General features: G+C 45.4%; 1 protein-coding gene across 1 annotated transcript in view; it reads left to right on the top strand.

The window, feature by feature from the left end:
- The window catches only part of POLR3A (RNA polymerase III subunit A), a 45,984-nt gene extending 45,177 nt beyond the window's left edge, over positions 1-807 (top strand). The window contains exon 31 of the mRNA XM_061161913.1: positions 163-807. Coding sequence (XP_061017896.1) covers positions 163-311 — 149 coding nt within the window. The 3' untranslated portion in view covers positions 312-807. The remainder of the gene's footprint in view (positions 1-162) is intronic.
- Positions 808-25,615: the final 24,808 nt, after the last annotated feature.

Genomic DNA, 25,615 nt, shown 5'->3' with positions numbered 1-25,615 from the left:
AGGAGCACCAGGCCATGCCTTCCACATCCATAGATGAGGAGTAAAGTGAGCAGCCCTGGTTCAACACGTTGGGGCTGGGACTCCAAGTCAGTCTCTCTGTCCTGCTTGAAGACTTTCCCAAGTGTGGAGAAGCTCTCTCACCTCCTTTCTGGTTGGTTTCAGGGGTATCTGAATGCATCATCATGGGGATCCCCATGAACATTGGAACTGGACTCTTCAAGCTGCTCCACAAGGCCAACAGGGACCCCAGCCCTCCCAGGAGGCCCCTCATCTTCGACACGAGCGAATTCCACATCCCCCTTGTCACCTAGTCCAGGGAAGAGGAGGCTGTACCTGACCCTGGCTCCTTGTCAACTGGAAAAGGGCTGGAGGCCAGCAGCCAACCCATGAGCTTTGTGCTCCCCAGGACCGAGGCCCTGCTGCGCCCACCATGCTGGCTGTTGGAGAAGGTTCCTGGAGTCCTGGGAGCCGCTCATCCCATGACCCCAACCATAGCACAGTGCTTGGTGGGGTAAACCGGGATTTTTCTGTCTGTTTGAAACCTGCTTAATCTGGGGACAACTCTGCACCTCTTGCCCACCCCACCTCCATGGACTTGTGAGGAGGCCCCAGCCAAGCATCTCTGCTCATTTCCACCTCCCCTGTCCCTCCATCCACTCACAGGGGTCCCAACCTGACCAGGAGCCAGTTCTAAGCCCTAAAGCCAGGGCACATCTCAGTTCTTCTGTTCCCCGGTCATGCTGGCCTCTCCCAATGTGACATACTAATGTAAATATTGTTCGTGTTATTTATTTGTTCACTGAAGAATTTGGAGTTTTTATTGTTATTTTAGTTTTCCTTTTGAAACCCAAGAAGCTGTGGAAACCAAGAGAGCCAGCTTTGAAGCATCACTGGAAAAACTGGTTAAGCAAATGGGGCTGTCTGGGATTTCAAACTGAGTTGAAACTGTCATGAGGCCAAGCTGCTCTCAAACACCTTTTGCAGACACCCCCACCACCCCCTTTTTGTCTGTTTCCAATGCCCATGGGGGCACATGAGTCAAACTCATTCTTTGTGGCCTGTAGAAGCCTCTCCAGAGTTTACGGCCGGCTGAGGCGGGGACTCCCGGTGTACATGGAGATAAGAAGTGGGACTGGTCCAGACCCTCTGCACTGTCTGGGGGGCATCCATACTCTTCCTGAGGAATCCACACGTGTGCCCTGCCTCCTGCAGCCGAGGCGCACACCAGATAGGTGCAGAACCAGAGGCCTAGAAAGTGCCCCAGGAGCCTGGCATGAGAGGGCCCTCTGGGTGCAGGCAGGCACCAGCTCTCAAGGGTGAAGCGGTCACCCAAACAGGAAGGGTGGGGCCTGCACAGGGGTGGGCACCCGCTGGAGTTGACATTCCCCAGGCGGCAGCAGCAGGTTTCTCAGAGGACATCTGTGATGATAACACACGTGAGGCTGTGAGGAGGGACCCAGCAGGGTGTCCCAGAAAGACCCGTGTTTCACTGCCTGCTTGGGCTTCTGCCAGTGACTGCGCCATCCATTGTTGATGGGGTTTCCAAGGCTTACAAGGGGGTTTTGTGAAACACCAGGAAGAAACGTACATAGCTTGTCTTCCAGAAAGCACAGGGATTTGCTCACAGAGACGGTGGTTCTTTGTGCCAAATTTGCTCCTTGGGATTGGCCTGGGGCCACAGAGAAGGATCTGTGGTGGCCATAGCTCTCCTCTAAGAACGTTGTGTGGAGCCAGTCCTTCCCTTCCCTGCCCAGAGCCAAGCTGCTCACTCTGGCATTTCCTTCCCTCCCTGGGGGCCTTGGAAAACCTAGACCGCTTGGTCAGAAGTGAGATGATATAAAAAATGGAGCTTTGACCCGGTTTTCTGGCTCCCTGCTCTTGAGAAGAAGATCAACCTCTGAAACAATAGCTGGTGCATCTCAGTGTATTAAGCTACTGGAAGACACAACAGTGCAGGCCAAAGAGATGAGCATCTATTTTTGACTGAGAAGATGGTTTGGATGATTAAAGAGGGTGTGGTAAAAGAAAAGGGAGGCTCAAAGAATTCAAGCAGTATTTTATAGAATTACATTCTTTGGTCATTCCCTAGTTGAGTCCTCACCTTCTCAGTTAATGCTGCTAAGGTACTCTGCAAAGCCCTGGGTTCTTGGGTGCGTGTTTAGAACAAGTGCTTTTTTCCCCATACTGACATAAGTTAGGAGTTCTTGAGTTATTTTTTGTCAATGCTCAGGTTTCAATTCTACCAAAGTGAGTCTGGGCTTCCCAGGTGGCACAGTGGTAAAGAATCTGCCTGTCAATGCAGGAGACACGAGAGACCTGGGCTTGATCCCTGGGTCAGTAAGATCCCCTGGAGGTTATGGCAACCCACTCCAGTATTCTTGCCTGGAGAATTCCACGGACAGAGAAGCCAGGCGGGCTACAGCCTGTAGGGTCACAGAGAGTCGGACACGACAACGCAAAATTAGTTTGGCCCCACACCTATGAGGTTAACCTACAAAGGTTAGGTTGCCAGATTAGGGTTAGGGTGCCAGATATGAAAAAAACTGCCATTTTTCACATTTAGCTCCTGCTGTATCTTTGAACTGACCTGGCCTAGTTTAAGACAAATGGTTGAGTCCGTTAATAATGCTTATCCAGGTTTGCCCCGTGAAGCCTCACGGTGGACTCTGCTTCTCTCACCCAACCTGCCAAGAGCCACAAGACTGGCTTCCTAAAAACTGGGAAGTAACTCCTGGGCTACGCATGAGGGCCAGGAGGGTGGAATTGGGTGATGGAAGGGACTGCCAGTGCCCGCCTCGCTCTATGTGACACAGAAGTTGGAGAGACCATGGCCACAGTGTGCTGCTGTGAGTGACGAAGGCAGCACCTCTAGGAGCCTGGCCTGGTCTCTGGCAAACACTCTGACTCCCTGGGTGAGGCATGTGGTTGCAGTGGATACAGGCTCTGGGTTGGATTCAGACTAGCACGTGGTTCTGGGAAGGGGCACACCCCCAGTGACTGAGATACCCTCGCCACCAGCCCTGCCACCCTAGGCGGTGTTGACTGGTAAACCCTGCTCCGGGTTCCCCAGGGCACATCCTAGGGGCGGGAGTTAAAATTCCCCCTAATCTGATCATCTGCCCTGGCCTCCGGCTTTGTGCAAACACAAATCAAACACTCAAATAGCAGTGTATACTGAAGATTGAGCTCAACACAAGGTTAGGATTTTATTCTGGCCTATTTGGAAGAAATAAAACATATAAATTCTGCCTCATCCATTAACAGACACGTATTTCTGACTGGTGATCTGTCCAGTCCTTGACCCTTTTTCCATCCTTCGTACATAGGGATCAAAATAGTGACTGACTCAGTTACAGCCCCGCCCCACTTTGTTCAGCACTTTGGGGGCGGGAGAGACATTCTGGAGTCTTTCAGTGTCTGTCAGATCAGAGTTAAATACAGTGCTATGTTTCTATTTCAGGGTCTGTCCACGTGTATTCACACTGATGAATGTCTGATTCAATCTGACACTATGTGATAATTTTTTCTTAAGTTTCTGTTGTCTCTTGGCAGAACTCATTTTTCTATCAAAACTCAAAAGAAGGAAACATACTATACAAAAAAGTGTAGCAGTTCAGTCCTGAGGGTTATGAAACAGGGTGACAGGGTTATAGATGGGCTTCAACTCCTGAAACATTAATGTTCCTGCTACAGGCCCACCTCTAAAGGTAAGCAGTAAGCACCCAGGTCCCTCCCACCGCATGTGGCTAATTCAAACCCAGTGAATTGCAGGGCAGTGTCCCCCACACCCACCCTCTAGAGGTGCCACCTGGCCAGGATCAGGTATCTAGCTTGACTTCATTCATTGAATTAGTAAAGACCTGCTTTTTCCAAAGTCTTGTTCTGGTACTGGAAAGTACAACAGTAGACCAAACAGGTAAATCAGATACTAACACATCTAGAAACAATTCTTTGGCCGAAGGGGGTGGGGGCAACAAAGATGTGTCCAACACAGTCTAGGGTTGAAGCTTCACAATTGAAAGCCTGGCTCCTGTGGGCAGGCTCAGCACATGAGGCCTCACCAGAGCGAAGAGGAAGGCCCCTCTGAGCCCGCACAGCCCCCAGGTTCCAGCCCCTCCCTAGAGGGCCCTCCATGCCTCACTGGCCTCCTTCCCTTGGGCTTGGGTTCTGGAGGATGTGCCCTGGGCAGAGGACACCTGCCTATGGTCACTGGGGAAGGATGCTGTCATCCTTTCCCCACCACCAACATGCAGAGTTAATAAGCAGTATTACGCTTTTGTTCTGGCCCAGGTGGTATGCTGGACCCTCAGAAAAAGTCCCTGTATGCATGGGGTTTACCATCTGCTTGGGATCATCTTGTGGTTAAGAGCGTGGGTTCTGTCATCAGACTATCAGAATTCAAATCCCAGTTTCCCCTTTTTATCTGGTGACCTTGAGCTAATGACCTAACCTCTCTGCCTCTACTCATTTATAAGATAGAAGTGTCATCTATTGGTAGCTAAGTCATAGGGCCATTGTGAGTTTCAACATGACTATGCATATAAGGTCTTGGTACAGCTTGGCACACAGAGGATGTGCTCATTAAGTATGTTTGCAGTTGTGATGACTATCACTATTTTCACTGAAAAACATGCTCTGTGAATTCACAAGGAAAACCCAATCCTTTGACGCTTTTTAATTTACTCGGATGGAGTTGTCTGTGGCTTTGGAAATTGGGCCTCCCTGGATATAACTCCTGCCTCACTCTCTGCTCAGTCAGTAGACCCCAGGAAGTATTTCACACCAGGGATAAAGAAGGTTCAGAAAGGGGACTGACACTTAGCAGCCATGTGGATCAGAGCTCGAACATTTTCATTTAGGCCATAAAGTAAATGTGATCTCATTTTAAGAATTGTGGGTAGTAATACCAGATCACTCAGAGGCTGATTACAGAGAGATGCAGATATTGATATGCTTATTTATATAGGTGTGTTATATAACAGGGCCTGTAGTGCAGGAGACGCAGGTTCAATCCCTGGGTTGAGAAGATCCCCTGGAGGAGGGCATGGCAACCCACTCTAGTGTTCTTGCCTGGAGAATGCCATGGACAGAGGAGCCTGGCGGGCTACAGTCCGTAGGATCGCAGAGTCAAAAAACAACTGAAGTAACTTAGCACACACACACGCCCCACTCTTTAAAAGAGAGGTTGCCATTGAAAAACCATCAGCAAAAAATATTGCCAATAAGAAATTGGTGATATCGGCCACTTTACTTTCCACTCTGTTCTGTTGTACCTTTCTAATGTTGTACCTTCTGAAGGTATTGCCCTTTTTTTTTTTTTTTTTTTTTTCAAGTCTGATGGTAAAGAAATCAAATCATCTTGGACCAAACTTTGCTCTGGAAAGTGCTGAGTGTTCCGCCCTGAACATAGTAGAGTGGTCATTTCCAGTTATATAAACATAAAGCAAGTAGGCACCAAATATTCAGGGAGCAGGACATTATTATCAGCAAAAATTAACAAAAAATCTAAGTTAACACAGCCTTAAATACCTAAGGTTGTTTTTTGTTTTTTTCTGACTTAAAAAGACCATAGAGGGTATTGCAGGATTAATACAGCAGTTTCATAAAGCTGTGGGAGAACCAGGCTTCTCCCAACCTCCCCTTCCACCCCAGCATGTGGCCCAGGCCTCATTCCTCAAGGTCCAAGGTGGCTACTTGAGCACCAGGCATTACAGCCAGAAGAAAGGGAGAAAGAGGCATAGCACTTCGCTTTAAGGAGAGTTCCCAAAAGTTAACTTGGCATTTCTGTTTATATCCCCTCAGCCAGAATTAGCCAAACACAATTCCAAAGGAGACTGGAGGATGCTGTCTGGGTTCTGGGTGGCCATGTAGCGGCTTCTGTTGGCAAAAAGCATGGGGAGGAGCAGAAGTGGACTGCAATCATGTCTGCCTGCGGGGTATCAGGATGCGTTGTGGGTTTTTGTTTGTTTGGGGGGTTTTATTGCTTGATAAAGTTCAGAAAATTCCCTTAAGCCTCTTGGAACTGGAATGTTTCTGGGCTGGGTACAACCATGGGATCACTTCATCTTCAGAAGGACTAAGAGCAACCCCTCCCTGACCCCCAAGCCCTTCACTCTCCCCTTTCTTTTCCCTTTCTTTCAGATTTCATGCCTGACTTTTTGTTGTTGTTGTTTACTAACCTGACATTTAAATTAGATCTCGTTCCCTTAGCAAGCTGTTCAAAATGTTTCTGGACTTATGGAAAATGTAGCTGTCAAACATTCATTCCATAAATAACACTGTTCATTGCTTACCTACTATGTCCCAACCCCAGGGCCAGGTATTGAGTGGTAAACAGAATTTCCATGACCCCTCTTTTTAGCAAATTAATGTAGTCACAGCACTATCCACAAAAATATAGTACAAATAATATATGTAAGTTCCCGTTTTCTAGTATCCACATTTTTTTAAATGGTGAACTTAATTTTAGTAATCTATTTTAATTGATTCAACATATCTACAATATACCAATATGTGACCAATATAAAAATCATGGATTAGATATTTTACACTTCATATACTAAGTTTTCAAAATCCAGTGTACGTTTTACTCTTAAGAGTACAACAAGTTTCAGGTTCTCAGCAGCCAGATGTGGCTAGAATATTCCATATTCAGTCAAAAAAACACAGTCTGGGGAATTCCCTGGAGGGGGTCCAGTGGTTAGGACTCTGCACTTTCACTGCTGAGGAGCCAGGTTCAAACCCTGGTCAGGGAACTAAGATCTCACAAGCCACACAGCCAAAATTTTTTTAAAAAGAAGAAAGAAAAGCCTAATCTGAAAGAGACAGTAAACAAATGGACAATTACAAATGGCACTAAGAATCAAGGAGACAGCTGCAGTGAGAAGGAAGGGGCGGCCTCTGAGCAGGGCCCGAGCTGATGCCTGAAGGATGAACAGAGCAAGCGGAAGGGGCCTCCAGGCAGGAGGGCTTCTGGGAGGAGGGAGCTGGTCCCTGGAGGGTGGGAGACCAGCCCCATGCTCTGCTGGAGAGCTGACCTGGGAGTGAGCCGAGGCTGGGCCCCAGAGAGTGCCCATGGCCTCCTGTCCATCCTGAAGCTGCCCACTCAGCTCCTCCATTCACTGTCCAAGGAACTTTCAGTGAACATCTCTCAAGGCTTAAACTGGCCCCAAATAACTTTCTGTTGCCTATGACCCTGGCCCCAAACCCAAGACCTATCTAAAGGTGGATAACCTATACTCAGGGAAGTCAGAGCCTAGCGCAGAAAGGCTCGTTCTTGCTGCCTCAGGAAGCTTGCTGGCACAGAGTACACACTTTGTATACACTGTGTGCACTTGGACCTGTGCTCCCAAACTTCTGCATTTCCTGGAGGAGGTATCGCATCCAGGGGAAGCCAGGAGTTAGAAACATCACCCCGCCATGCCCTTCCGCTGCACCACCGCCAGAGAACAGGCCATCACATACACCTGAGCTTGACAGAAGTAAACAAAGCCAGACTCCCTGGATCGACTCCAGCAGTCTCCCAGGTGCTCAAGACAAGCAGTATCTTCAGCCTTTTGTAAAACAGTGCTCAGTGTAGGTACGAATTTGCAGACTTGCTGATAAATCCATGGGTCCAGCAGAAACAGTCCTGAACTTTCCAAGACTCAAGCTGTTGTCCTCACTCTGCTTGCCATCAGCAGACTTAAGCATACCGCCTCCTGCTTTTGGTCTCAGTTTTCCAGTCTGTACAGATTAAACCCCCAGCCATACCTGTCTGCTATAATGCTTCTCATGAGGCGTCCAGGAAGCTGGAAGACGAAACTGTTAGCCGTGGTGTCAGGACACTGAAAGGAGTCAGTCACCGCTGATGGAGCCTCCAATCTCCACCAGCTCTCATGCCTCACTCTCGTCCCTTGGGGGAATGGTCCCAAGACCACTGTCCCAAAAGCTGAGTCCCAGGGGTCCTGGCCCTTGTGTCAGTGTATGCCACTGCTTATCCTGGCACTCCTGAGCCCCCTTCCCTAATACTGCACTTAAACCACGCTTTAGCCTACAGAGTTCATCCTTTTATCTCCCCCAGCAGAATTTAAGTTCCAGAGGGACAGGTATTTGTTTTACTCACTGCTGTAACCTCAATGCTTAGCACGGTACCTAGCATGTAGTAAGGCCTTTAAAAATATGATCTCAAGTGAAGGAGCAGATTCCACCCCCTCTCAGCAGCTGGAATCCAGGAGTGAGGGCCTTGGAGCCCAGCAGGCATGGATGGAATCCCTGCCCCATCACTTTCCAGCTCCCTCCCAGCTAGCCGCCCCCAGTCCTGAGCGCCAGCCCCATCCAGGGTCTCCTGCTGGCTGCTGGGTCTCATCAAGGGCTGCAGGAGCCTTACTGCTGCTTGTCCTCGCAACGCTTCCCAAAGGCTCAATTCCACCTTTGCCCAGAGAGGCCCCCTCGCAGGGCTAGAACTAAGGGTGAGAGGCCCCGACCACTGCTGCCTCCCCTCCTCCCATTTCTGCCTGCAGGCTCGGGCCCCAACCCTGGCCCCAAACATAAGAGCCAGAGCCAAATGCTTCTAGCATATACCACCGTGGGTGATTTATTTAAGGGTCTCCAAATAATCACTTAAGTGTCACCATGGCAACCTGGAGAGTTGCCATGGAGATGGAAGCAGGAAACGTCCCCATGGAGACCCCTGGGAGACTCTCTAGGAAATCATTACCAGGTGGATGGGGCTTGGGAAGGGGGAGCTGGACAAAGAAGGGAGCCCCATGGTTCTGTGTGCTGGCAGGCGGAGGGGGTGAAGGGGCAGAGTGGGAAAGACCAGCTTAAAAAGGCAGGCAAGTTAATGATCTCCACCAAGTCTAGAGGCCCATGTGACAAATAACTTCTGTTGTGTGCACAGAATATATCTGAAGGAAAAGACAGGAAACTAGTAAAATTGGTAGGGGGTAGAGGAGAGAGATTTTTCACCATATGTTCCTTTGTATACTATTTGAATTTCTTTTATCAGAGGTATGTAGGTATTAAATATTCCAAAAAGTTATTTACAAAGCATTTACTATGTTGGGTGTTTTACATCCTCAAAGCAGCGCCATAAGGTAGGTATTATACCTGTTATACAGATGGGGAAATGGTGGTTCAGAAAGGCCCACAGCCACACAGATGAGTGGGAATCAAACCCAAGTTTCTCCAGCACCCCTAAGCGAGTCTGGATTCTCTGATCTGCCAATGCCACGCTGAACATTTTAGATGATGTTGCCCCCTGGACCTCAATTTCCTCACCTATAAAATAGCTTGGCACTTTGGACAGGATGAAGGCATATGTGCTGCTACCTCTCGCATCCTGTTGAATTGCCATGGCTCTTTAGAAGGATTTCTGAGCGCTTTTATCACAGCCTGTCTCTTCTTATTCCTCTCCCTCACCTCACTCTCTAATCCCAACCCCAGCAGTGGATCTTCAGGGTTCTAAAGAAAACACCCAAGGAACTCTGAATGTCCAGCCAGGAGGACTTCTGAAGAACCTCTAGATTCTGTCTTAGCAGAGAAGGAAGCTGTGGTCCAAGAGAGGTGAGGTGAGCCACCGGGGAACCCTAAGATCCCTCCACAGGCCCATTAAGATGGCTACAATCTAAAACACAGATGGTAACACGTGTTTGCCAAGCTGAGACATTGATGCACTGCTGGTAGAGAAGTCAGAAACTTCATACACAGCTGTAAAATGGTTCAGCTGTGTCTGAGCTGCTACAGCAAAACCCTACAGACTGTGTGGCTTAAGCTACAGACAGTCATCTCTCAGTTTTGGACAGTGACAGACTTTATTTTCTTGGGCTCCAAAATCACTGCAGATGGTGACTGCAGCCATGAAATTAAAAGATGCTTGCTCCTTGGAAGAAAAACTATGACCAATCTAGACGGCATATTAAAAAGCAGAGGCATCACTTTACCGACTAAGGTCCGTCTAGTCTAAGCTATGGTTTTTACAGTAGTCATGTATGTATGTATGTATGTATGTATGTGAGATTTGGACCATAAAGAAAGCTGAGCACCAAAGAATTGATGCTTTTTAAATTTTTTTCATTTATGTATTTTTATTTGTTAACGTTACATTATTTATTTATTTGCCACGCAGCATGGTATGTGGGATCTTAGTTCCCTGACCAGGAATGGAACCCATGCCTCCTGTAGGGGAAGCACGGAGTCTTAACTACTTAACCACCAGGAAAGTCCCAGAATTGATGCTTTTGAACTGTGGTGTTGGAGAAGACTCTTGAGAGTCCCCTGGACTGCAAGGAGATCAAACCAGTCCATCCTAAAGGAAATCAGTCCTGAATATTCATTGGAAGGACTGATGCTGAAGCTGAAACTCCAATACTTTGGCCACCTGATATGAAGAACTGACTCACTGAAAAAGATCCTGATGCTGGGGAAGATTGAAGGCAGGAGGAGAAGGAGACAACAGAGGATGAGATGGTTGGATAGCATCACCAATGCGATGGACATGAGTTTGAGCAAGCTCCGGGAGTTGGTGATGGACAGGGAAGCCTGGCATGCTGCAGTCCATGGGGTTGCAGAGTCAGACACGACTGAGCAACTGAACTGAAGTCCTAGATCAAGGTCCTAGCCTACTTGGTTCCTCATGAGGGTCGTCTTGCTGATGTGCAGATAGCTAGTTTCTTGCTGGAGCCAGGGTGGAGAAAGAAAGCTCTGGTGTCTGTTCTTCTTAAAAGGACACTAATCCCATCATGTGGTGTCCACCCTCATGACCTCATCTAAACCTAATTATATCCCCAAAGTCCCACCTTCTAATGCCATCACATTGGAGGTTAAGGCTTCACTTATGAATTAAAGGGAGAGGGGCAGGCAAACACTTAGTCCATGATAAGCTACTTTGGGAAAATAGTCTGGTAGTTGCACAAAAGGTTAAACACAGGTTTACCATATGATACAGCTATGCCACTCCTAGGTATGTCCCCAAGAGAATGCAAAAATATTTTAACACAAAATCTTGTACATGAATGCTCACAGCAGCATTATCCACAATAGGCGAAAAATGGAAACAACCCAGATCTCCATCAGTGGATGAATAGATAAACAAAATGTGAAATACAATGAGTATATCATAAAAACGATATATTCAGCCACAAAAATGAATGAAGTACTGACACATGATACAATGGGGATGATCCTCAAAAATACTCTACTTCATGAAAGAAGCCTCTCACAAAGGACTACACATGACCAATGAATGTCTAGAATAGGGAAATCTATAAAGACAGAAAGTAGATCAGTGGTTGCCTGGGGCTGAGTGGATAGGAAGATTGGATGGTGACTGTTAATGAGTATGAGGTTTCTTTTGGGGGTAAGTGTTGTAAAATCGATTGTGGTGACTGATGCACAACTCTAAATATTCTGCGTGCATGCTCAGTTGCTTCAGTCATGTCTGACTCTTTTGTAACCCTATGAACTGTAGCTTACCAGGCTCCTCTGTCCATGGGATTATCACAGCAAGAATACTGGAGTGGGTTGCCATGTTCTACTCCAAGGGACCTTCTTGACCAGGGACCGAACCCTCGTCTCTTATAGCTCCTGCATTGGCAGGTGGATTCTTTACCACTGGCACTACCTTCTAAAAGCCGCTAAATTGTTTACTTTAAATGGGTAAATTGTATGGTGTGTGAATGATATCTCAATAAAGCTATTTTTAAGAGTGAGGGAATTCCCCAGAGATCCACTTGTTGGGATTCTGAGCTCTCACTGCCAAGGACCTGGTCAGGAAACTACGATCTTGCAAGCCATGTGGTGCAGCCAAAAACAAACAAAAAGGAATAGAGAGTGAAAGGGTAAGTACTTCCTCAAGGTTACACAGCCTTAGCAGCCACTCTTAAGACCTACCTCCTAGGCATCCTCCTCGCACTCATTCTGTTCTCTATAAGGGTGTCCAGCAGGGCCTCTATGGCTGCTTCCAAAATGAGCAGGTGTAAACTACTGAGGGCTTCAGATTGTGTAGCCTGCCCACGGCCACCGCAGCATTGTTTTTTCTTTAATTGAAATATATATATTTGACTTACAGTGTATTCGTTTCAGGTATACAACCTAGTGATTCAGTATTTTATATATTATGTATCATGAAATGATCACAATAAATCTAGTTATCATCTGTTAGCATCAGAGCAGCATTCTTTAGTAAACTGAGAGCCTCAAGTAAAATGAGAGCCTCAAGATCTCATTTGGAGAAAGAGTTCCACTGCCAAAAAGAAAGAAAAGTAAAAGTTTGAATGCCATCGACCAGAGAGAGTATTAAGGAGGGAAAGCAAAGTGATTGAGAACCTGAGCATGGGCTTGTAGGAAGCGTCTCTTCTGATTCTGATGCTTTGACACCTTGGGGCCTTGCTGACCCTGGAAGAGATTGTGCCTCGCAGAACTAGGCAGTTCGCACAGGTAGTCAAGGGCTCTCCAGTGAGCACACCTTTTACATGCAAACCAGTCAATTCAGAGCCCATACCCCAAGCATTCTCTTCATCAAGTCCTTACAAAGCTCTCACAGTCCAGGCAGCTATTTCCCTGTCCTAATCAGTCCAGGGCCCAGTATCAGACAAGTAGAAGGCCCTATGCCCCAGAGCCCACTGATATTTTTCAAACTAGTCAGTCTTATGCCTGCTTTCTTGTCTCACCTCTGCTGCCTGCAGAAACTACAGTAAAGGCTCTTGCTCATGTTCTCTTCCCTTCTGCCTCCTGACTGACCCCAGTGCTTGCTGGTGTGACCCTGCATGGTGAGTAAAATACTATCTTTTCTTTCTTTCCTTGTTTTAAAGTGAGGTTGAACTGACATATAACATTATATTAATTTCAGTTGTATAACATAATGATTCAGTATTTGCATACAGTCTGCCCTCCATATCTAAGGGTTCAGCATCCATGGATTAACCAACCATGGACCAAAATATTCAAACACACACACACATACACACAAAATTCTAGAAAGGTCCAAAAAGCAGAACTTGAATTAGCTGAACCAACAATTATTTACATTGTATTTACAACTATTTACATGGCATTTACACTGAATTAGGTATTATAAATAATCTTGAGATGATTTAAAGTATATGGGAGGATGTACATAGGTTATATGCAGATACTACACCATTTTATATAAGGGACTTGACCCAGATATTCTCAGAAGTCCTGGAGCCAATCTCGAGAAAATGCCAACAGATGACTATGTGTGCAAAATGATCACCACAATAAGTCTAGTTAATGTGTGTCACCATACAGAATAACCACAAAAAAAAATTTTTTTTCTTGTGATGAGGTTTTTAAGATCTATTTTCTTAGCAAGTTTTTGTGGGTTTTTTTTTTTTTTTTTTTTTTTTTTTTGCTGAACCCCATGGCTTGTGAGATCTTAATTCCTTGACCAGGGATAGGACCCTGGGTCCCCAGCAGTGGAAGTATGGAGTCCTAACCACTGGACCACCAGGGAATTCTCTCTTAGCAATTTTTAAATACGCAGTGCAATATTAAGAATAGTCAAAAAAAAAAAAAAGAATAGTGAACATGCTGTACACATACTATCTTTCCAATGATGATCATCTCCTGATCTGCTGGCCTCATCATATCTAAATAAGGTCTACAATTTTTAAAGCAGACCTCAACATTTTAAAATTAAAATAAAGCAGGCTTCATTCTGCTCTAAGCTTGCTTTGGCTCCTTATGACTTCAGTCAAACTCCTTCTCCTCCATGCTTCACTTTCTTCACCCATAAACCTGGGTTACCCAGTTACCCACTGAGCCTGCCTAAGGGCCCTCATATATTATCATGTTGTATATATAACTGGCTGTGGTTTGCACGGGGGGTGTGCCGAAGGCCCAAGTGGGCACTCCCATCCAGACCCTGCTCTGCTTGCTGAGTTATGAATCTGCCAGGAGGAATGAGCATCTCATCCTACTTTTTAAAAAGACCCAATGGGTCAGCAATGGTCCTGGCTGATGTCCTGGGGCCGCCGTCAGGATTAAAAGAGGGAAGAGTAGTGGAACACCTAGGACAGCACCTAGTGCTCCAGAAACAGTGTCCTGGAAGGCAGGAGGGGGCTCCAGCTACTGTGATGACATCAAGGAAGGCTTCCATTTTTTCTTTTAGGGACGGGGGCTGTAGGCATACCTCAAGTTGATTTCATTTGCCTCAAAGGAAGATGACCTGAGTTAACTCCCAGGCTATGAATGAACAGATATCTGTACAATTTGTATGATCACATGCATAGCAGCTTTATTTCCATTAGCTAAGTGGTAGGAACCCAAGTGCCCACTGATGGGTGAATGGAAAAAGATGTAGTATATCCATACAATGGAATACTACTCATCCCTAAAAAGAATGAAATCTTGCCATTTGCAAGGACACGGAAGAACCTAGAGGGTATTATGCTAAGTAAAATAAGTCAGACGAAGAAAGACAAATACTGGTCTTCCCTGGTGGTCCAGTGGTTAAGAATCCACCTGCAAAAGCAGGGACACAGGTCCGATCCCAGCCCGGGAAGATCCCACATGCTGCGGGGCAGCTCGGCTCAGTGCCACAACCACTGAGCCTGTACTCTGGAGGCTGAGAGTCCCAGCTACTGAAGCCTGTGCCCCCAGGCCCGTGCTCCACAACAAAGAATATTCCCTGCTCACTGCAACAAAGACCAAGCACAGCCAGGAATAAACAAACAAAAAGAGAGAAAGACAAATATGATATGATTGCAACACAGTCAAAAATAAATAAATAAAAAGAAAGACAAATACTGTATGATTTCACATATAAATGGAATCTAAAAACAGAAACAAACGAACAAGTGTAACCAAACAGAAATGGAATCATAGATACAGAGAACAAACAGGTGGCTGCCAGAGGAGAAGAGATACAGGAGAGAAATAGGTGAGGGAAATGAAGAGACATAAATTTCCAGTTACAAAATACATGAGTCATGAGTATGAAGTATACAGAATAGAAAATACAGTCAATAACAATGTTATAACTTTGTATGGCGACAGAGGACAATTAGACTTATCATGGTGATCATTTTGAAATGTACAGAAATCTGGAATTACTATGTTGTGTACCAGGAACTAACAGCGTTGTAGGTCAAATATATTCACAAACAAACAAACTCGTAGAGAATGAGATCGGATTTGTGGTTATCATAGGCAGAAGGTAGGGGGAGAGGGACTTGGTGGTCAAAAGATACAAACTTCCAGTTAACAGATAAATAAGTATTAAGGATGTAATGTACAACATAACTCTAATGAACACTGCTGTATGCTATATATGAAAGTTATTAAGTGTAAATCCTGAGTTCTCATCACAAGGCAAAAACTAATTTATTTAATGCTGTGTCGGTATGAGATGAAGGACGTTTACTAAACTTATAGAGGTAATCATTTCATCATTTCAAGTCAAATCATTATTCTGTCCACCTTGAACTTAAACAGTGCTGTATGTCAATTGAATCAATAAAACGGGAAGAAAAAAAGAAAGAAAAAGGGAAGGAAATTTTGACATATTCTACAACAGGGATGAACATTGAGAAGATTATGCTAAGTGAAAAAAGTCAGTTGCAATAAGACAATACTGTATGATTTTCGCTTACAGGATATACCTAGAGCAGTCAAATTCAGAGACAGCAGATATGGTTGTCAGGGCTTGAGGAGAGGCAGGAATGAGGAGTTATTGTCTAATGGGTGCAGTTTCAGTTTTGCAAGATGAAAAAGTTCTGGAGATCGACTGTTCAACAAAGAGAATGTACTGAATGCCACTGAACTATACCCTTAAAAATGGATAAATGGTAAATTTATGTTATGTATATTTTATCACAAGTTTTTTGGAAGTACAGCCAAGTCATACTTCCCAAAAAGATCCCTGCATGTGGCAATAATTACTGTTCACATCTTGCCCTCTAGCAAAACTGCTCAAGGCAGTGGGAAGTGATCTTTAAACTGTTTCTCCACTGGTGAGGTCACAACACTCGTTTAGACTCCCTTGGGACTGGCAGGCTGAGCACTCTGTGACGTGGGTGAGACGCTTTGCCCACACCAGCGATTATACTTTAATTACACATATACCTGCGCACACACACATACAGGTGCATTTGCTAATAGGATAGTAGAAATTGATGTCTATTTTAATTGGGATTTCTTTGTCTTCTCCCAAGACTCAACTTTTTATTGATCATTTGTTTTCATTTTTCACAAGCTGCCTGTTCTTAATGACACAGGATTACCCAGGAGAGCAGGTGGGAGCACTGTCTTCCTAGTCCCATTGGTGTTTCAAACATCATTGCCCTAGTTTTGATAACTTCCTTTGCCTTTGGCATCAGGTTTATTAACCAGAGTTCCTGGTAACAAGAAACAGAAACCAAATCCTGCCAATGACGTGGAAAAGTTTTGTTTTGTCTTTGGAAACATATCAGGCAGCTTAGAGAATCATTGTGAAGACTGGAAACCCACAATGAGAAAATGGGCAAAACCCAAGGGTGAATGGTGACAGAGAACCAGTTGGATCTGGTAGGGACCCGAGGCACCGTGCCAGTGAGCCTGGTGCTACCTTAGTCCCTGCTGCCAAAATAAGGCTGTCTGTTCTCTTTACAGGAGCATGCAGTTGGTCATGATGCCAGCAGGGACCAGGCGACAGAGGTAGTGAGGGGCTGTCATTTCTGTCCTGGGGAATGGGAGTCAACAGGAGGCCCTCACTCAATGGAGAAAGGGGGGATTTAGATGCTGGGCTGTTGAAAAGGTGATGCCCACCAAGTACTTAACAGTGTACAAAGCATCATATCCATAACAATAATGATCAGTGGTCACCATTCTCTTTAGTTTTGCCATGTATGCCGCACCCTGCTGAACCTGTTCAGTGCTATGACTGTTAACGCTTACAATGATCCTCTGAGGCTGGTGTTACTCTCGCTGTTCTGTAAATGAGAAGGCCAGGTTGTAGCAAAAAACAACAACAGAGGAAATGGAGTGCAGGAAGTGATCAAAGAAATCCTTGAAGAAAATTTTCCAGGGACTTCCCTAGTGGTCCAGTGATTTAAGAATCCACCTTCCAATGCAGGAGATGTGGGTTCAATCCCTGGTCAGGGAACTAAGATCCTGTGTGCCACAGAGCAACTAAGAAGCACAACGAAAGATCCCGTGTGCTGCAACTAAAACCCAACACAGCCAAAAATAAATAAATATTTTTAAACTTTTTTTCCCCAAACTGAAGGACATGCATTTCCAGATTAAAAGGGCCCATTGAGTACCTGATGTAATGGATGAAAATAGACAACCCATATCAAGACAAATCATTATAATTCAGAACACAGAAAACAAAGAGATCTCACCAAAGGAAGGGAGGATCAGGTCAGAAATTAGAATGGCTTGAAACAGTCTCAACAGAAGCACCAAAAGTGAGAAGATTCTTCAGCAATGCTCTCAAAAGTCTGCAGGAAAATTACCCACAACTTAAAATTTTATATGCAACCAAACTATCGATAAAGTTTGAAATTAAAAAAAAAAAAGACATTTCCTGTGATTGAAATGCTGTTAAATGATCAGAAAAATTTTTTTTCATGTACTCAAGAGGCTATTGGAAGATGTGATTCACCAAAATAAGTTTGTAAAGCAAGAAAAAGAGAGCAGGAAGCAGGAATCTAACTCAGAAGATGTTAGTGAAGAAAGATCACTAGATTAAAAAAGTACAACAGGCCCAGAGGACACCTAGCCTAAATCTGATTAGGTCAGGAAGCTCCAGGAGAGACTGCTTCAAGAAAATGAAACAGGTAGAACATCATCTAAAGATAATGAGGGGAGATTTCAGTGACTGGAAGAGTTTGGCATTGAGTATAAAGAAAACTAAGTGAATCGGGGTCGGGGGATGATTAATAAAAGCTTATGCATGAAAAGAGAAGTAATCATAATTCATGCCATGGCTTTTAGCATAAACACATGGGAATAGTGTTCACCAAATGGTAATAATATAAACACCAACTTTGTTCTAGTCAAATTATTATACGGTTATATTGGGAGGATGGAGGCCAGGAAGGGAATGTGGGCTGTTGGAGTGGAGAAGACAATAATAAATAGTGCCTTAAGCTGAAAAATCATTGAAGTAGTAATAAAACAATATTATTTAGGAAATTATGGCAAATGCCTAAAGAATGAGTCATAGAAATTGAAGGAGAGCTCTGGAGAAGGAAATGGCAACCCACTCTAGTACTCTTGCCTAGAAAACTCCATGGATGGAGGAGCCTGGTGGGCTACAGTCCATGGGGTCGCAAAGAGTTGGACACAACTGAGTGACTTCACTTTCTCATGAGGGAGAGAGCTTTTTCATAAGTTTTGCACCACTATTTGCCTCTTGGAACGATGTGGATGAATAACTTTAATGAAAATTAAAACCATGCCCTGATTTCTATCTTAGGATATACAAGCTGAGGCAGGCAGACGCAGGAAACAATACAAAAGGGATACATAGAATCCAGGATCCTAAAAGAAAACTTCCTTGTAGACAGGGGAAGAGACAGTACACACAGTTAAGAGGAACAGCTGTATTTCCAGAAACAGGCTGGCCCAGGCTAACTATTGTGACCTCCAGGAAATTGGCAGAGTTCATAAGACCACCTTTGAACTTGACCTTCCAGGAGGCAGCCCTGTTCTCCAGGGCAGGTACCATGGGATGGAGGTCCCTGGAACGCAAAGCAGTCATGACTCCCCACCCTTTCCTCTGCTCCTCTCCATCATCTGCTCCTTCCTCCAGCATCCCCTGCTCAGGGCCCCTCAGGAATCCTGCCAGGAGGTGACAACTCTGTGCTCAGACTTGCAGAGATCAAACCGGCTTCAGGGATTAGGATGCTCCTCAGAGCCAGCAGACAAACCTGGCTTGGATTTGCACCCCACTCCTGCCCCCCACATCCTCTATCCCCAGTCATGGTCATGTTTGCAGGATCTAGGCAGACAGCCCAGCCGACCCACCTGCGCAGCTTCCCCAGACATTCCACACCCAGACAGTGGTGCCGGGAGTGAAGCTGCAGAGAAAGGGAAGGAATTAGGGGAGAATTAAGGTGAGGAAGTGACTCAGCCCAGCATAAGCCTGCAGGCATCCGGAGGAGCTCTCACAAGGCAGTGTGGCCGCTTGTTTCGGCTTTCAAGTTGGCCTGGGAGCATTGCTGAAATGTGACTCGCTCTGCTCCGCTGAGCACGGAGGGTGGAGGGGAAAGCTGGCTGGGCTCCTGCTCCCCTCCTCCACTCCCAGAACATCTCTGGTGGGACCAGCAGGGGAAGAGTGGGAGGCAGGGATGGGCTTGGGGCTCCTTGGATTTGGTATGCCTGTGAGTTTCTTTCTCCTAGATTTGCTTGCTTTATGCAGAGTGGAGCCAGGTGGGAGAGATCACCCTAGGGACTGGCGACCTCTTGCTCACCCTGCCCACCAAGGGGACTGAGGGTGGGTCGTTGGCACCTGATAGGCAAGGACAAACCTCTTGGGGCTCAGAAGAAAGGCACTGTTCTATAGAGGGTGTGCGGTCTCACGGTTAATTCAAGTTCAGGTTCTTGACTATTTCTTCATGGAAAAAACCCTGGGAAACACAACTATCCCATCTGTTTGTGGTGAAATCATTCAGTCACTCCACAAACATTCTGTATGCCAGACTCAGGGCTCATTTAGTGAGAATTTAAAAACTAAACCACCTCACACCCATTAGGATGGTTACTACTCAAAAAGCATGTCAACTATACAATTGACTCTTGAACAACACGGATTTGAACTGCACAGGGCCACTTATACACAAAACTTTTCAATAGTAAATACCACAGTTACTATCATGGTCCATGGTTGGATGAATCTAAGAATTCGGAGAAACCTAAGGTATGGAGAGCTGACTATAAATTATACAAGGATTAATCCTGCCTTGTTCTCATGGGTCACTTCACTTCAATAAGTATAAAAAGAAAAACCCAGAAAATAACAAGTGGTGGTGAGGATGTGCAAATATGGGATCCCTTGTTCACTGATGGTGGGAATGGAAAATGATGTAGTCACTGTGGAAAACAGTATCATGGTTCCTCAAAATATTACACAGAGAATTACCGTATGATCCAGCAATTCTGCTTCTGGATATACATCTAAAAGGATTGAAAGTGGTATCTCATGGAAGTATTTGTACGCCCATGTTCATAGCAACATTATTCACAATAATCTAGAGGTGGAAGCAACCCAGTGAACAGATGACTGGATAAACAAAATGTGGTAAATACATGCAGCAGAATATTATCCAGGGTTATAAAGAAAGGCAATCCTGTCACATGCTACAACATGGATGAACCATGGGGACATTACGCCAAGTAGAACAGGCCAATTACAAAGGGACAAATATTGTATGATTCCACTTATATGATGTAGTATACCTAGAGTAGTCAGATTCACAGCAACAGAAAGTGGAATGGGGGTTGCCAAGGGCAGAGGGAAGAGGGGATTGGGAAGCTGTTCTCTAATGCATGTAGAGTTTCAGTTTTGCAAGATGAAAAAGAGTTCTGGAGATTGCACACCAGTGTGAATATACTTAACACTACTGACCTGTATACTTAGAAGTGATTAAGAGGGGACTTCCCACTTCCCTAGTGGTGCACTAGATATAAGAATCTACCTGTCAATGCAAGGGACATGGGTTCCATCCCTGGTCCAGGAAGATTGCACATGTCACGGGGCAACTAAGCCTGTGCGCCACAGCTACTGAAGCCCTGAGATGCCACTGCAATGAGAAGCCCACACACCACAAGGAAGAGTAGCCCCCCCTCACTGCAACCAGCTAAAGCCTGTGCAAAGCAATGAAGACGCAACGCCATCAAAAATAAATAATGATTTTTAAAAATGATTCAGATAATAATTTTTATGTTACAAATATTTTGAGCATAATTAAAATAATAATAATTTGACTTTTTTTTTTAGAAGAGACACAATTCCTCCACCAACATTCCCAGATCGAGCTGGGCAGAGAGACGGGAGCATGGCCACACAACGTAACGCCTGCCCAGTGACGATCTGTGGAATACTTGGTGGAAAGTACTACAAACAAGGATGAAGGTATTATAGGGAAGCACAGAAGAGGCATTTTGCTCAGGGGAGAAGAGGGGTGGGTTATGGAGAAAAGGTCATTTGAGCCATAATCTCTAATAGTGGGTTTGACCTAACCAGAAAATTCTGGTTATCACATCAGTTTTAGGACTTTGGGAAAATGCCCTTTGAGCCTCAGTTTCCTCATGTGTAAAAAGGCAAAAATACCAACACCATAGAAGATTAAATGAGGAAATGTATGTCAATAGGCTAAGACTAACTGGCACATAATACACACTCATTTAATGGTAACTTCCAGCATCATTGTTGTTATTGTTAGCATCATCATCATCATTGTCATTATTATATTTTGGCCCATTTTTGATAATGTGTGTGTGCTCAGTTGCTCAGTTGTGTCTGACTCTTTGTGACCCCATAGACTCTAGCCCATCAGGCTTCTCTGTCCATGGGATTTTACAGGCAAGAATACTGGAGGAGGTAGCCATTCTCTTCTCCAGGGGATCTTTCCGACCCAGGGATTGAACCTGTGGCTCTTGTGTCTCCTGAATTGGCAGGCAGATTCTTTACCACTGTGCCACCTGGGAAGCCCATTTGGACAGTGGTAAGTTAAAGCTAAAAAGATAGGTTAGGGTTAGATTACAAAGGGTCTGCGGAGCCAAAAGTTTGGTCATATTTTTCTAGCCAGAAGCCTTGGAAGACTTTTGAGATAGAGAATTTCTGGGTTGTTAAAAATGTATTTGCATGCAGTTAATTTTATATGCTTACCTTATTTACCTAGGCCAGATGTATGGGCTTCTAGGCCCATCCCATCTGGCTTCAATGCAGTGTTTATGTTTCAAAGGGACATCAAATACCAGTTAACTAGGAGAGGTCTGGGAGAAAAGCCCTAACTTTAAAAAATCAGGAGTAGAGGACCCAGAGAGGAGGATGGCAACACTATAGCCAGAAGAAAAAAAACTTACTGTAAAATTGACCATGTGGACACTATCTAGTTTTCTAGGTGAACAGATAGTGTAACTTGCAATACTTAAGAATGTGGCCTTGTTAAAGATGTATTTTACCCTCCAGTATTTTGTGTTGTAGGATATGTCAGTGTGTATGTTTACATGGGGAAGCAATTAGGCAGATCTGCTTAGAAGTGTTCTTCTGAGCTAGTCTATGGCAGAGCCATAGACTCTATAGCCAGTCTATGGCAGAGCTTGTTCATTGTCCTACAAATCTATTCTCTCTTCTTCCTTAATGATGGAACTCTCAACTTTTAGCTGGGCATGTGGGCACTGAGAATAAAGACTACATTTTCTAGAATCACTCGCAGTTTATTGTGTCCATGAGATTAAGTCCGACCACTGGGAAATAAGAGGAAGTGGCTTGTGTGACTTTCTGAAAGTATATTCAAAGCAAAAGGGTGAAATGTTTTTTTTTTTCCCTCCTTTTTGTCGGCTGGAATTTAGATGTGATGGCTGGAGCTCAAGCAATCTTCTGGGAGTTTAAGCAGCTCAAGTCCTGTGCAGAGGAAAATGAAGCACAACAGGATCCTATACCATGGAGTACCATACCAGTCTGGATAGCTGATTTACTGCCTTCATTTATGTGGGAAAAGAATGTACTTTTTTTTGGCTGCAACCACTTCAGAAAACAGGCATCACCTGGTAAAGTTAAACATTGCATACCCCATGACTCAGCAATTCCTCTTAAATATAGAAGAGATTTGTGCATGTGCCTTAGTACCATAGGAGTTACATACGGCAGCATTGCTAGTATCACCAAAGACTCGACACAGTCCTAATGACCATCACTAGAAGAAAGCCAAGTAAATGGGGGGCTGTGTTTATACAATAAAATGGACCACACAGCAGTGAGAAGGAATGAACCATGATGGCATGGGCAAAACTCCCCAAAACGGGCACACCACGAAAGAAAGTGTGCCAGTGTGGAACACTCAAAACCAGGTAACTCTAGACAATGTACTGTCTAGTGGTATATGCACTCATATGGGCTTCCCAGGTGCCTCAGTGGTGAAGAATCTGCCTGCCAGTGCAGGAGACTCGGGTTCAATCCCTGGGTTGGGAAGATCCCCTGGAGCAGAAAATGGCAACTCACTCTAGTATTCTTGCCTGGAGAATCCCTTGGATAGAGGAACCTGGGGCGCCACAGTCCATGGGATCCCAGAGTTGGACATGACTTAGCAACTGAGTGGGCAAGTATATCCATTCACAGTTCAATGATGAAGAAAAGCAAGAAAATGGTTCACACCAGATTCAGGATAGAGTTTGGATTAGGGGGAAGAGAGAGGGGTGATGGGCTGCCATGAGGGGAGCACAGGAGTTCAAGCTTCTGTATTCAAGCTTCTGGGATTCTAGCAAGGTTCTATTTCATAATTAATCTGGGGAGCTGGAGAGGGGGTGACGCTGCTGGTGTGTGCTTTGGAATCACTTAAACCATACACGTGTGCATTCTGCTGTCTTCTCTATGCAAGAGGGACAGGAAGGGAGGAAGAGTTAAGATTCTGTTTTGACAGTACAGGGGAGAGAGTATGAATATCTTTCCCACTCTTCCTTCCCCGTCAGCAATAATGACTCATTCCACCACCATTTAGCACTTACTCCATTCTGCTCAAATTACTGTTAGCTGTTAACACGTCTGTCTCCCTTTGTCATTAATTTATTCATTCAGCTGACAATTACTGAAAGTCTCCAAAGTGTCAGCCGGAGGGAGGGGGTGACAGCAGGGAGTTAACCAATAAAAATGAGCGAACTGGGCTTCTTTCTTCCCATAGCGTAGAGCCTCCTCAGGGAGAAAGACAGATCTCCAACAATGTGGTCTCATTTGGTCCTGTGCCTCCAGGGCCTGGGTTCTGATAAAAATGGCAGGACTGGAGCTGAGCAGGGGTGTGTGTGTGGGGGGGGCGGAGGGGTGCCCTGCCTGCAACTCTGCAGCCTCTCCACCTGCCCAGCACAGCGCTCAGGGGCTGTTGGTAGGGTGGGTATGCAAGCTAGCATCAAGCTCTTCAGGCTAAAACACAAGCTGTGTCAAGTAGGAAGGGACTTCAGAGAGGCCCAGCTTTGAGTTCACTGTTTCCTAGACTATAGATGGGATTCACTTGGGGTGCTGGTTAAAAATTCAGGTCCTTAGGCCTCGGCCCTGGAGGGTCTGGCCTTGCAGGTTCTGGACTGGGGTCCAGGAACCTGGATGTCAAAATCACTGCTCTGGTGTCACATGTATTGTCCGGTGAGATGTACATTCTTCTCTCTCTGGAACATATGATGTGTTTCCCGCTTTGGGAGGCCCTGAAATGACTGGTAGGGGATTAGCAGGGAGGCCTCCGCATTCTCCAAAAAGTGAGGTGGAGAAGGTCTTCATTTCAGTTCTCTTGGTACTTCTCTTGGGTTGACAAATGTTTCTGGAACCACCATTAGTAAACAAGAGAGAACCTAGCCTTTCTGTGCAATGTAAATGAATCTTGCTCCCAACTTTAGAACACCCTAAAGATTCTTCTACTAGCATCTGTGTTCATTTGAAAACATTCAGGAGCAGTAGTGTGAAGGGGTGCAGGGTTTACCTCCAGACCTGGGCCATCATCGCTGACCTGGGCCATCATCGCTCTTCTCCTACTTACTACCTGCGTCAGCTTGAGCACATCACTTGACTTCTCTGTGACTCGCTTCTCCATCTGTAGTACCTACTTCACAGGGTTTTTCTGAGGATGAATACAGTCCATACATGGCGCCAAGCTAACAAGAATGGTAACTATTACTATTGTGTTTTCCTGGCTTTTGTCTTGCGGTGAGAAGGTGGGGCCAGCCTTGGGTGGAGCCAACCTCAGGAAAGAAGGAATTCCTCTGGAGTCAACTGGCTTCCCCAATAAAAGAGACTCAGAGAGGCTGGGTGGGGCACCCTGAAACCAAGGAGGAAAACTCCCTCCAGAGAGCAGAGCTCTGTGTACAGGCCATGACTGGCCTTCCCTGGTTGGGAAGTTTCTATGGCTCCTGGCAGCTCGGTGCTGCGTGGACTTTTGCCCTTTTTTGTCAGCTTCAGTTTCACCACAGGCATGAGCTGACACCTGTGGGACTCCTAAAAGTGCTCACGTGCCTGCTTTCAGAGTCTGGGAGTCAGAGGGGAGAAACTGAAGACCGAGGACTGGTTTCTCAGAGACCTCCGGAGGAGAGGACCTTGGGTACACAGGCAGTTTTCCCACCTGGGTTTCGGGTTCTTCCCTTGAGAACAGTGAAGGAACTGGATGTGTGGATGCACCTCCACGTGCATAGAACAAGAAGGGAGTGGGGTATGTGGCTGCTGAATGCAGATCAGAGGTGACCCAAGGAGCAGGGGGCTTATCAGGAGGCTCCCCAACAATCCAAGGCAGTTTCATCCCCCAAGATTCATGCCCCAAACTAGTATCCTAGGTTTACAAGAAAGAAAACAGAGTCCCTAAGAAACTCAACAATTAGGAAGTGTGGAAAGAAACAAAGATAACTCAGATGAGAATAAGCAAAGGCTATATACTCTGAGTTTGCTATAGCAAGCGAGTCAGCCACCATCACTTGCTTTTGGTATGTAGAG

Source organism: Dama dama, chromosome 15 (assembly GCF_033118175.1).
Source record: "Dama dama isolate Ldn47 chromosome 15, ASM3311817v1, whole genome shotgun sequence".
In the NCBI taxonomy this organism is placed as follows: domain Eukaryota; kingdom Metazoa; phylum Chordata; class Mammalia; order Artiodactyla; family Cervidae; genus Dama; species Dama dama.
This window is presented reverse-complemented; position numbering and strand designations above follow the sequence as displayed.